We start from the raw sequence: 14,327 nt of genomic DNA on the forward strand, positions 1-14,327 counted from the left end.
TATTATTATTCAATAACATGTCTTATGAAAAACTTATTATCTAGATTGACACAGTCACCATTCAGTAGGAACTAAATGTAGTGAAAATACAGTTGTATAGACCATCATCTGTGGAAATGGCTATTCCAAGAACATATCAGTGATATCTGACAGTATCGATATATTAAATTGGTTTAATCAGAATAATGGTTAAATCAGTTTTGCAGTTAAGCATATATTTGTGCTTTGCTCAGAAGAGTAAATGAGATCTAAATGTTTTTGGAATGTAGCTATTTTTTATTACTCATGATCAACCAAACTATAGGATCCAGAAGTTGCTGGCCCAGTTATCTGTGTGTAAATGTCATGATATGCTCATTTAGCAGTTAAGCATACAGTGTAATGGCACTTACAATCACACAAAACATGATATGTAGTGGAAGATGCACAGTTCTAATATTGGATTTCAGTGCAGTGGCTAAGAGCACAATTCTGCAAAACTAAGCTGCCCGAGTTTAAATCTCATCTTCGCCATTTACTAGCTTGGGCAGCTCCTGAAACATCCTAGGGCTCAGTTTCCTCATCTTTAACATGGAGATAATAACAGTTCCTGCTTCAGAGGATTATTCAGAGGATTAGATGAGATGAATTAATATGTGATATCACTTAAAAGAGTGCTTGACACATAGGAGGTATGTAATTGTCAGCTGTTATGGTTATTGTCTGCAACCTAGTCAGCAAACATGGGAGAGTTATTCTTCTCAGTCTCAGTTTCCCCATTATTAAAATTCCAGGAGCAAGAAGAATGTATGTAAGTTGAGGGGAGGGATTTACTCAATTATTTTTTAAGATTCCTTCAAGTAGAAGATTTTTTAAAATGTAATTTGCTACATGGCCTATTGCTGTTGTGTACTTTTCTGTACACCAATAGAAGTCTGTGACATTCCTAATGATGTTTACTTAGAAAGTGTTGTTTCGATAGATCCTAAAATTGATTTAGTAGGTTGATGAATAAAGGTAATGTCATTCAACCTTGGTGAAAGTGAATTCTTTGAAAAAATAAATGCACAGTAATAATTTAGAGACCTCTCTTTGTTATTTTTGTTTTAGATTGAACCCAAAGAATTGTCTGAGAATTGTTTCTGGTTGAAAGTTAAGGAGGAGAAGTTTGAAAATCCAGATCTGTTTGCAAAATTGGCACTGAATTTTGCTACCCAGATGAAAGGTATGTTTTATTTTTTTAATATAAAGTTCTTGCTCTGATACGTTGAATTCAGTGCTTTGCTAAAAATTTCTAGTAATGTGTAGGTGTATAGTTTGGGGTCAGAGTCAAATATATTAGATTGTCCTATTAACTATATTTTACCCAGCAACTGAAAAATGATAGGTTTTTTTTTCCTTTAAATTTTATTTTGCGTAAGTATTATTCAACTGGAAATATAGGTTTTATTTTTATGATTTAAAATAAAACGTTTTAATTTTTTTATTGTTTACACTCCTCCGTTATAAAGTTATCATCTTTACTGAGAAGCAAAGGTGATGAATTTGTTGATTAACTGTGTAAGGGAAAATAATGTAACAGAATAGCAAGGACTCAGAAGTTTTCATGAAATTGAAGTAAGACTGGTTTCATAGTGCTTATACAGTGTTACGTTTGTAATAATCCATTTGGTTTCTAAGGAAATTTTATACTTTTTTCTATACGCAGATTTTTCTGGAATAATATCAAAATCTGGTAACTAATAAATATATTTTACTGATTGATAATTGAGCACCTTTTTTATGATTAGGTCCTTAACCTCTATGAATGGCACACCTAATTTTGGTACTATGTAGGTAACTTCTCAATCTCATAATGAATCATTATGATTTGTGAACTTTTGCTATTTTAACATTGCTATTTTACTAATTATTTCCGAACTGATAGCTTACTTGAGCGTAGGAGGTTTTTTCAGCCTGAGTGAGTCTTTACAACTAAGAAATTGATATATTCCACACGCCCATGCCCTTGGAATTAGCACCTTTACCATTCATTTGTCTGATTTGTCACAACATACCCTGGAATGTGAGAATGTGAATTTTGGAAGATTAGAGAGAGAGAGGGGGAGGTGAAAATTATTCCTGTTCAGCCCTTCTAGCTTATCTTATGCAATGGAGGCGCTTGTGCTGTATCTGTTTTTCCTCATAGATTGAAGCTCACACATACACAGAAATCTGGGGCGAACTAGAGTATTCTGAAGAATTTTGACATTTAAAAAATTCCTGCAAAAGTTTTTTTTTCCTTCATTTACTCTTGTAAACTTCACATTTAAAAGATTCTTCAAGGACTCCAGAGATTACTATTTATTATAATCTGTTTTTTTTAATTGAAAAACTAAAACATGCTTATATGAAGGCATTAGTAATAATAATAAAAATATGCATGGTAAACATATCACTTCAATCCCAGACTTACAGCTTCTTCCCCAGAAAAAACCACTCTTACTGATTTCTCATATTGCCTCCTAGAAATAGTCTATGCTTATAGAAGTATATATGTTTTTATCACTTTTTGTTTTTTACTTCTTTCTGTTTTCACTTTATATATTTGAATATTATTCCACAGTAGTTTATGTTTATCTACTGTGTTCTTTTTACACAATGCATAGAATTTTGTCATATAGTCCCTGTCTGAATTTATGCAACCAATTACCTATTAATGGATATTGAGATTATTTACAGTCTTTTGCTATTTCAAGCAATTTTGCAGTGAACATGTATCTACATATATATCTTTGTGCACATAGGACTTATTTGTAGGATAAGTTTTAGAAGTGAAATTATTAGATGAAATGAAATTTTGATAGATATTACCAAATTTCCTTCCAAAGAGTTTGTATTCATTTATAGTGTTACATCTAAAATGTATGAGTACCTGTTTGCCTACAACCTTTGCCTATCTCAGAGGTAAATGGCAAATCATCCATGTTACAATTTTTACTCCTTAAAAGTGTAGTAGTTTTTCTTCTCTTCAAAGGCAATTTTAACCTCTTTTTCTGTGAACTTCTTCCTCTACTTCTTTGCACATTTTGTATTGAGCATTTATTGTTTTACTTATTGATGTATTTATATTGAGTCCCATAAGAATTATATATTTCATAAAATTTTAGAGTCCATCTGGACCTTAGAAATGATTAAACCGAACTCTGTTTTACAAATGAACAAAGTGAAGTTTGATACATGCAGGTTACTATAAAATCCGTTAGAGAGTTTCTCAAGGTATTGTGGTATAGTGGGAAAAGCCCAGGGAAAATGGAGTCACATATTTATATTTCAGCTGTGATACTAGTAACCTCTGAGACTGAATTTTCTCATCTATAAAATAAGAAAGGCTGATGTTTAACTAGTAGTATGAGAATTAAATAATGTCATGTATTTAAAGGACCCAGCATGGTGCTTGATATAGCAGGCACTCGATAAATATCAATTCCCCTTTCCTTTTGATTTAACATGATGCTGTGTGTAGAGCTAGAGTAGAAGCCATTCTTATTCTGGTTGCTAAATGATAATCAAACCAAATTAAAATCAAACAAAAGTTATGTAAAGGCTCTCATGTACTCCCTGCTGAGAATTCTGCATTTCCATTTGCCTTAACTCAGATTCTCTGATTTTTCTATGTGCTATTACTACTACTTCTACTTTCCTAATTTTGAATCCCTGTCACTAAGTTGTGTCCGACTCTTTGACCCCATGGAATGTAGCACAACAGGCTCCTCTATCCATAGTATTTTTCAGGCAAGAATACTGAAGTGGGTTGCCATTTCCTTCTCCAGGCAATCTTCCCAACCCAGGGGACAAGCTTGTGTCTCCTGTGTCTTCTGCATTGCAGGTGTATTCTTTACCCACTGAACCATCAGGGAAGCCCTAATTTTGAATATTTGAGTCCAAATCTGATTGGGAGCACCTTTGGGTACCATTACTTTTACTAAGATTTATTTCTGAAGGGACCTTTAAAGGAACAATTATGCATCATAGCATATTTCATAACACACATGTGCTCAATTGCTTCAGTCGTGTCTGACTCCTTGTGATGCCATGGAGTATAGCCCACCAGGATCCTCTGTCCATGGGATTCTCCAGGCAAGAGCACTGGAGTGGATTGTCATGCCCTCCTGCAGAGGATCTCCCCGACCCAGGGATCGAACCTGCGACTCCATCTTCTGCATTTCAGGCAGATTCTTTACTCATTGAGCCACCCGGGAAGCCCATATTTCATAACATAGTCAAAACAAACTAGAATGATACATGCTTCCATTTATTTTAATAACTATTGTTTGATCTTAATTGTAACAGTTGAAATTCCTTGTCAATTGCAGTGCCTTGATTCATACTTGGTCAGTAGGTGGCAGGATCATTAAGAAATCAGCTGGAGGCTGTGGCTCCAGGGAACTGAAACCACACTGCCCTGGCTTTCCTAGCTCCAAGGCACCACTTTTTTCCCTATTCTGCTGCTCTTTGCTACTCTCCTAGCTGTATTCTGGAAGGAGCAACATATTCATTTCTAAGACCTAATTCCCAAACTCTTAGACCCAGTGTTCCAAAACCTCTGGGAAATTCCTCCACCTGTAAGAGGTTTGGAAATCTCACATTTCTGTTCTCCCTAAATGCACTGTAAAGCATTATTAGTATGTGTTTTTAAAAAAATGTTTCACTTGAGTTTAAATTTGCTTTAGATTGCTAAATAGAAAGAAGTTTTAAATAGGCTAGTTCTTGCCGTATGACCCAGCAATCCCACTTCTGGGCATACACACCAAGGAAACCAGATCTGAAAGAGACACGTGCACCCCAATGTTCATCGCAGCACTGTTTATAATAGCCAGGACATGGAAGCAACCCAGATGCCCATCAGCAGACGAATGGATGAGGAAGCTGTGGTACATATACACCATGGAATATTACTCAGCCATTAAAAAGAATTCATTTGAATCAGTTCTAACGAGATGGATGAAACTGGAGCCCATTATACAGAGCGAAGTAAGCCAGAAAGATAAAGACCATTACAGTATACTGACACATATATATGGACTTCAGAAAGATGGTAACGATAACCCTATATGCAAAACAGAAAAAGAGACTCAGATGTATGGAACAGACTTGTGGACTCTGGGAGAAGGCGAGGGTGGGATGTTTCAAGAGAACAGCATTGAAACATGTATATTATCTAGGGTGAAACAGATCACCAGCCCAGGTTGGATACATGAGACAAGTGCTCAGGGCTGGTGCACTAAGGAAGACCCAGAGGGATCGGGTGGAGAGGGAGGTGGGAGGGGGCCTGGGATGTGGAGTGCATGTAAATCCATGGCTAATTCATTTCAATGTATGACAGAAACTACTGTAATGATGTAGAGTAATTAGCCTCCAACTAATAAAAATAAATGGAAAAAAAATTATACACTGGAATGCAAAAATAAATAAATAAATAAATAAAATTAAAAAAAATAGGCTAGTTCTAATACCTGTTATAAATAAATGTGTAAATATTTAATATGGAGAAGTACCATCATATTATATTTTCTATTTGAATCACTTATTCTTAGAGTTGTAGAGAAAATTACTTTAAATTTCCTATTGTAATTCGAAGTATCTCTATTTTAGGAGAAGATGGATTTCTCATTTCATTTAATTTATATTTGTTGGTTATCCACTATCTATATCACGGGCTTCCCAGGTGACATTAGTGGTAAAGAGCCCGCCTGCAAATGCAGGTTAGACGTAAGAGACATGGGTTCAAGCCCTGGGTCTTGAAGATTCTCTGGAGGAGGTCACGGCAAGCCACTCCAGTATTCTTGCCTGGAAAATCCCATGGACAGTGCAGCCTGGCAGGCTGCAGTCCATCGGGTCACACAGGGTTGGACATGACTGAAGTGACTTAGCACACATGCGCATATTCTATGTGTAAGGTATTATAATAAATAGGAGGGAGATAAATGAATAAGGTCTTATCTAGATATCAAGGAACATATTTAGTAAGGAATAGAGAAAGAGGTATACTCCATTTAATCAATTTTTATTAAATATTAGACTAGCCACTTTTTAAAAACCAAGGGAGCACAAAATGGAAAGAGTTAAATTTGAGCAGGTCAAATGGAGACCCCAGAGGGAGTATAATTTGAGTTGGGCCTTGAGTTTTAAGGACAATTTCAATAGTGGGAGAAGGAGAGAAGGCTTTCTAGGGAGAGAACAACATTAGCAAAATAGTAGGAAGGTGAAGTGCAACCTGTGTTGAAAGCACAGCCTGTTGGTCTTGGACTTGGAGTGAAGGTATTGAGGTGAACTTCACACAGAGGAAATGGGGTTTTGTTCTTTAAGCCTTAGTGGCCCAATAATTTGATGATTAACCATTGAGCAGGCCTTTGGCAGATATGTAGGTGATGGAAATTCACAGAGAGATGATGGACCATTGATTGTGAATCAATGCCAGTAGGCCAGACAATATGTGATAATATCCTGATGAGTATGAATTCTTAATCTCTATAGTTTCTTCTAGTTCCCAATCCTGTGTCCCCATGCTTACAATATTTAGTCTCTTCTTAACAAGCCTAATGATGCTGTATGGCAAAGTAGATTTCAAAATGCTCTCTGTATTAATAAAGAAAATGCGTATAGTACAGGTAGTTAGCAAAGACCCTGGACTTCTCTAGCGGCTCAGATGGTAAAGAATCTGATTGTAATGCCGGGGACCTGGGTTTGATCCGTGGGTGTCAAAGATCCCCTGGAGAAGGAATTGGCAACCCACTCAAGTATTATTGCCTGGAGAATTCTATGGACAGAGGAACCTGGCGGGTTTTAGTCCATAGGGTTGCCAAGAGTCTGACACAACTCAGCGACTAACACAACAACATACTGTACTTTTGACTATATGCCATAGATGTAACTGTTGGAATTTGGATATGTTTTCTAGTTTTGTTTATTCTTCATACTGATGATATTTGGGGACATATAAACATTAAGGTTATAATAATAGTGTCATTTTTCTTAAAAACCTATAGTAATTATAGGTAATAATGATATTAGTTAAAGTAATGACAGTTAATATTAACCAAGCTTGAAATAATAGTAAAATATGTAGGTTATAACTGCTAATTCTAATTAGAATTTCTAGGGTTCTCTAGAGGCTTCAGGAAGAACAAAGATACTCTGTGTGTAAGATGTAAGGAATATCCTTGGTTTTAATGTTGCTTGGAGGAAATGTAAGAAATAAACATAGAAGGTTAATAAAATTTGACTTCTTCAATAATATATTTCTATAGTTAAATTTAGCTTTAATAATAACAGAAAATTGAGATGTTATAAATATTTCAAATGCATATAAAGATCATTTTAAATGCTTGAGATATTAGGCTAGCTTCAAATTTATTGTGGAATTGAGTCTGCAGATGTATTTATGTAAAAGCCGTTTTCCTCTAGGATCATATTTTGCATTGTATTGGTTAGTCTTAGAATCAGCTGACTGCTTTTCAACATAACCACCCTTGTTTGATTGGTTAACACAATCTTATATGTTTGGCGAAAAAAACACCAAAAAAAGTATTAATATGTAATTTGTCTGTCTTTATAATATAGATATTCTTGGAAATGAATTGAAAATAAAGAGATGTCAGTCTCAGTGCACAACTCTGATCAATGGTGCTAAACTGTCCTGAGAGACCTGGTGCCCTAACAAATGATTTGTCATCTTAATGACATAGTATGCATGCTCCTTAATGTAAACCTTAATATGAAAGGAAACAAGTTGAGAAGGCTTTAATTGTTTCAGGCAGCCAACTAAAAACCATACATTTGTTGTTGTTTAGTCAGTAATCCTGTCGGACTCTTGTAACCACCATGGACTGTAGCCCACCAGGCTCCTCTGTCCATGGGATTTTCCAAGCAAGAATAGTGGTCTGGTCTGGTTTAGTTACTAAGTCATGTCTGACTCTTGGGACCCCATGTACTGTAGCCAGCCAGGCTCCTCTGTCCATGGGATTCTCCAGGCAAGAATACTGGAGTGGGTTGCCATTCCCTTCTCCAGGGGATCTTCCCAACCCAGGAATTGAACCTGGGTCTCCTGCACTGAAGGCATATTCTTTAACAACTAAGCTATGAAAGTTAAGTTTGGTCGCTCATTCGTGTCCGACTCTTTGTGACGCCATGAACTGCAGCATGCTAGGCCTCCCTGTCTATCACCAGCTCCCAGAGTTCATCCAAACTCATGTCCATTGAGTTGGTGATGCCATCCAGCCATCTCATCCTCTGTTGTCCTTTCTCCTCCTACCCTCAATCTTTCCCAGCATCAGGGTCTTCAAATGAGTCAGCTCTTTGCATGAGGTGGCCAAAATATTGGAGTTTCAGCTTCAGCATCAGTCCTTCCAATGAATATTCAGGACTGATTTCCTTTAGGAGGGACTGGTTGGATATCTTTGCAGTCCAAGGGACTCTTAAGAGTCTTCTCCGAAATGACAGTTCAAAAGCTTCAATTCTTCAGCGCTCAGCTTTCTTTATAGTCGAACTCTAACATGGATACATGCCTACTGGAAAAACCGTAGCCTTGATGAGACGGACCTTTGTTGGCAAAGTAATGTCTCTGCTTTTTAATATGCTGTCTAGGTTGGTCATAACTTTCCTTCCAAGGAGTAAGCATCTTTTAATTTCATGGCTGCAATCGCCACCTGCAGTGATTTTGGAGCCCAGAAAAATAAACTCAGTCATTGTTTCCACTGTTTCCACATCTATTTGCCATGAAGTGATGGGACTGGATGCCATAACCTTAGCTTTCTGAATGTTGAGCTTTAAGTCAACTTTTTCACTCTCCTCTTTCACTTTCATCAAGAGGCTCTTTAGTTCTTCTTCACTTGCTGCCATAAGGGTGGTGTCATCTGAATATCTGAGGTTATTGATATTTCTCCTGGCAATCTTGATTCCAGCTTGTGATTCCTCCAGCCTAGCATTTCTCATAATTTACTCTGCATGTAAGTTAAATAAGCAGGGTGACAATATACAGCCTTGACATACTCCTTTCCTGATTTGGAACAGGTCTTTTGTTCCATGTCCAGTTCTACCTGTTGCTTCCTGACCTGCATACAGGTTTCTCAAGAGGCAGGTCAGGTGGTCTGGTATTCCCATCTCTTTCAGAATTTTTCACAGTTTATTGTGATCCACAGAGTTTAAGGCTTTGGCATAGTCAATAAAGCAGAAATCGATGTTTTTTTTCTGGAATTCTCTTGCTTTTTAGATGATCCAGCAGATGTTGGCAATTTGATCCCTGGTTCCTCTGCCTTTTCTAAAACCAGCTTGAACATATCTGGAAATTCATGGTTCACATATTGCTGAAGCTTGGCTTGGAGAATTTTGAGCATTACTTTACTAGCGTGTGAGATGAGTGCAATTGTGTGGTAGTTTGAGCATTCTTTGGTATTACCTTTGTTTGGGATTGGAATGAAAACAGATCTTTTCCAGTGCTGTAGCCACTGCTGAGTTTTCCAAATTTGCTGGCATATTAAGTGCAGCACTTTCACAGCATCATCTTTCAGAATTTGAAATAGCTCAACTGGAGTTCCATCAACTTTACTACCTTTGTTCTTAGTGATGCTTCCCAAGGCCCACTTGACTTCACATTCCAGGATGTCTGGCTCTAGGTGAGTGATCACACCATTGTGATTATCTGGGTCGTGAAGATCTTTTTTGTACAGTTCTTCTGTGTATTCTTGCCACCTCTTCCTAATATCTTCAGCTTCTTTTAGGTCCATACTATTTTTGCCCTTTATGGAGCCCATATAAGAGAAGCTAATAGTGGCTTGTTTTGACCATCTGATGCAAAGTGGTGACTCATTTTAAAAGACCTTGATACTGGGAAAGAGTGAGGGTAGGAGGAGAAGGGTATGATAGAGGATGAGATGGTTGGATGGCATCACCAACACAATGGACATGGTTTTTGTGGGGACTCTGGGAGCTGTTGATGGCTAGGGATGCCTGGTGTGCTGTGGTTCATGGGGTCGCAAAGAGTCGGACATGACTGAGTGACTAACCTGAACCTGAATATTAGTTGCCTGTAGTTTCATAACAGATTATCTCCAAATTTAACAGCTTAAATGCGTACATATTTATCTTCTCACAGTTTCTAGAATCATGGCAGAGGTTAGCTGAGTCCTTTGCCTCAAAATCTGTTACGTGACTGCCTATGAGGTGTTGTCAGGGTTGTAGTCTTATCTGAAGACTTGAATGAGGGATGATTTCAGTTCACCCATATGATTTTTGACAGCATTCCTTTCTTCTAAGACTGTTGAGCTGAAGTCCTCCATTTGTCTTTCTGGCTTTTGTATGGAGGCTGCCCTCAGATCTTTGCTTCATTTGCTTCTCAGTAATGTAGCTCACAAAAGACAGTTTGCTTCATTAAATTGTGCACACCCATAAGAAGTGGAAGACACAGTCTTTTGTAACCTGATTTCATCATTGGAAGCAATTAACTAGGTCCAGCCCTGAAACACATGGTGAGGAAATTTACTCAAGGCCATGAATATCAGGAGGCAGGGAGTATTTGGGAGTCATTTCAGAAGCTACCTACCATATCGATTATTTATGAGTAGATTTCTCAATAATTACATGTGCTATGACATCTCTCTCCTTGATGAGTTCAAAAGAATACTAAGTGGTCTCTCTGCTTTCAGTCCTCTTGCATTGTCATCGTTTTCTACAACGTACTCAGAATTTTCTTTCTGAAATATAAATGGTCATGGTACTCCTACACTTGGAATCTTTCACTGACCGCCCAATTGTCTTCTAGGGAACATCTAAACTCATCCTTTTCAGTGTCATTTGCCACTTCACTCCCTCTAAAATGTCCTTAGACCGAACTCTTTTATTCTGGTAACTGAGATACAAGACTTTGCAATTTCAGTCCAAAGTTTCACCAGTTTTTCATTTAAATGACACTTTTGTCAGAATGCATTATAAGTCTCTTCATTCTTTTGACTCCATCAGACACTGAACTTATTGCAGTGAGGAAGAAATATTTCCATTTTGTTTACTGTTGATTCCCAGCATGTAGTACAGCTCCTGGGAAGTATGTGTGTTTGATGAACAGGCATGTGTACTGGTAGCTCAGTGCTAGCAAATCCACCTGCAGATGCAGGAGTCGTGGGTTTGATCCCTTTGTTGGGAAGATCCTCTGGAGTAGGGCTTGGCAACCCACTCCAGTATTCTTGCCTGGAGAATCTCATGGACAGAGGAGAATGACAGGCCCATAGTGTTGCAGAAAGTCAGACATGACTGAGTGTCATGAGAATGTGAACATATATATATGTATTTAGTTTCATAGTACCAACCAAATAAATTATGGGTGCTAACATAAAATTTAGGCACATACTAAGAACTGCATGTGTCTTTAATGATTGATTCTGTGATATATATATGTACACACACACACATATATATATATATACACACACACACATATATATAATAGAGTCTGTTTTCTGAAGATTCTTCTAACTAATTAAATACTAGAGAACTACATAATTGAGTCTGGCTGTGGTAGTTTGTTAATTTGTCATTTAAGTTCCTATGATTTAGTAATTCACTTCATTTAGGGGTGTATATATGTGTGTGTGCAACCATAGATTTTTGTTAAAATTTTCAAACGTGAAAATTTGCTTTTTCCAATAGTGGCCCATGGTTGACTTAGTCAATAGTTTTAAAATTTATGGCTGGCCCACTTAAATAAACAGAGGTGGATGTCTATTTCCTGATTTGTTGTTTGACCCTTTGGAAACTACTTAATTTCTTATTGTCTCTGTTTAAACAACTGTACGCCTGCAATGCAAATGTGGTTTGATCTCTGAATCCAGAAGATACCCTGGAGAAAGAAATGGCAACCCACTCCAGTATGCTTGCCTGGGAAATCCCCTGGACCGAGGAGCCTGGCAGGTTACAGTCCATGGGGTCCCTAAAGACTCAGGCATGACTTTGTGACTAAACAACAACAAAAGTAGAGTTATGATCAGTAAAGTAGAAAAACCATCAAACAGAATTTTGTGAGAGTGAAGATAACTGTCTGTCACAGACTCAAACAAACCAATAATTTTGGCAATTATAAATGTTAATATTTGTAGTGTACTTACTGTATGCCAGATACTTTAAGTGTTTTCCATGGATTGTTTCATTTAGTTCTTTTATCTCTCCTATGCTGTAGACACTATGATTGTAGCCACTGTGCAGATAAGTAAAGTGGAGTAGGAAATCAAACTCAAGCAGGATGATTTTGTAGCCCATGTGCTTCACTTCTTTGCTCTGCTTACTCTGTGGGCAAAATCATGGGAATAGGGTGCATTAGAGCCAGCCTGAATCCATAGCCTGTACTTTTTTCAACAGGACCGCATCTCTCTGTAGTATGATTGTGCAGATAAAAGCTCTATTATCAGAGACCTCAATTCAAGATATACTTATCTGTCCCACAGGACAAAGATAGTCTATTTATGTGATCTTTCCCTTTGAAATAATTTATTCTGTGTACTCAGTCCTACCTAGCTTATAGTATTAATCTATTACTGTTAATGCAACTCAGTAAAAGTACACTCAAAATGTGACAGAACTCAATTTTCCCACTAAATAAACAAACACAATGTACCTATGGTGTGTTGAAAAGCATAGCTCGCATTATAAAACTTATCTAGAAAGAATGAAAATATATTGAAATTCTTCATCAGTCTTGGCTAAGTTCTCTACGTATTTGTGGTCTGCCTTTAGTTTATCCATGGCCCAATATTAATACTAATCTGATATCTCCCTGCCCCCCCCAATACCATTTCCTCATGCTCTTTATCATGTGTTGATACTGGCTTAAGGATCATATTTTTAATTGAAATTAATTTTATAAGAACCTAAACAAAGGAGGTGATGCATTCAAATGGCAAATATAAGTATTATGAATTATCAATGTCCCCTCCATGGGAATGGCTTACTGAGAGTTGACTGTGTCTGGCTTCACGTGATAAGAATAGACTGATAACATGCTCCTGGCAGTGTGGGAGCAGTATGTGGTTTCCTGGCATGTAATTGCTTTTAATAGAAAGCACCCAAAGTAACTGCTGTTTGACATGTGATGCTATTAGGATATTTGTAGCTTTCTTTGAAAAAAGAAACTGGTATGATTAGATACCTTTTGTTCCATTAACTGCATTAAGATGCTATAGCTCCTCTCTTAGGTTTTACGTACTATTTACTGTTTCAGTACCAATCAGATCACATTCTTGTTAATTATTGTCATTTTTATTCTATTTCACATGCTTTTGTTTTCTCAATGCTGACAGTTTAAGTATTTAAATAATTGTAGTATCAAATGTTAATATGTCTGTATGATAGATCAGAATATGGTCCTAAAATCTTTGTATCATAATTTTATAGACATTCATTTTATTAATAAATCATCATTTGGCATTACATAGCTTCTTAATCCATTTTAGGGCATAAACTGAACACATATGATGAGAAAATTATATGAAATTAATTTCTTAGATTTGAAACAGGATTCGGAGACGTATCTGGCCCTTGTGCTTCCCTGGTGGCTCGGATGGTAAAGTATCCGTCTGCAATGAGGGAGACCTGGATCCCACGCCTGGGTGGGAAGACCCCCTGGAGGAGGGCATGGCACCCCACTCCAGTATTCTTGCCTGGAGAATCCCATGGACAGAGGAGCCTGGTGGGCTACAGTCTATGAAGTCACGAACGGTTGGATATAACTGAGCAACTTTCACTAGCCCTTTAAAAAATATTTCTGAGATATAGTTTAAAGGGTTCCTTTGGAATTTAAAATTCTTTAAAAATTTAGAATTCTTTAACTTTTCCTGAGATGACTTCTAATTAGCCACATAATTTTTTAGGATCACTTATATATATATATATATATGAAAGCAGTGGGATTTTTCATATTCTGTTGTCATTTGGTTTACTGATGTTGTCTCTCATCTTTATAAAAAGATGATGCTATCCACCATAATTAATAGTCCATGATACTATTTTGATTTCCATGGTAGTGATGTTTTTAAGCTGATCATTTCATCAGTTTTTGCCTTATGTTTCTTATGACCAATTATGCTCATTTATGATGACAGTGAGTTTGAGGTAGAGTTTGTATCCATAGTGTACAAACAAGAGAACCAACTCAGTAAGCCTTGCATGTTTGATCTTCGTTTGATGTTTAAGCAATGTAATGACAAAGATAGCTGTCAGCTCTTTTAAACAGCCTTTTCTATGGTAGATATGAATTTGATAGCATTAGCTTTTTGTAGTAGCAGTGCCTGACAACAGCTTCATACTGTAGAATTCTTGAGTTGTCT

The 14,327-nt window shown here is 37.0% G+C and overlaps 1 protein-coding gene across 3 annotated transcripts in view; it reads left to right on the forward strand.

Moving 5' to 3' along the window:
* The window catches only part of DIAPH2 (diaphanous related formin 2), a 953,573-nt gene that overhangs the window by 315,547 nt on the left and 623,699 nt on the right, over positions 1-14,327 (forward strand). For all 3 annotated transcript variants that reach the window (XM_070461796.1, XM_070461795.1, XM_070461794.1), the window contains one exon: positions 1,090-1,204. In XM_070461796.1, coding sequence (XP_070317897.1) covers positions 1,090-1,204 — 115 coding nt within the window. The remainder of the gene's footprint in view (positions 1-1,089; positions 1,205-14,327) is intronic.

The sequence above is a fragment of the Odocoileus virginianus genome, chromosome X, assembly GCF_023699985.2.
Source record: "Odocoileus virginianus isolate 20LAN1187 ecotype Illinois chromosome X, Ovbor_1.2, whole genome shotgun sequence".
Lineage (NCBI taxonomy): Eukaryota > Metazoa > Chordata > Mammalia > Artiodactyla > Cervidae > Odocoileus > Odocoileus virginianus.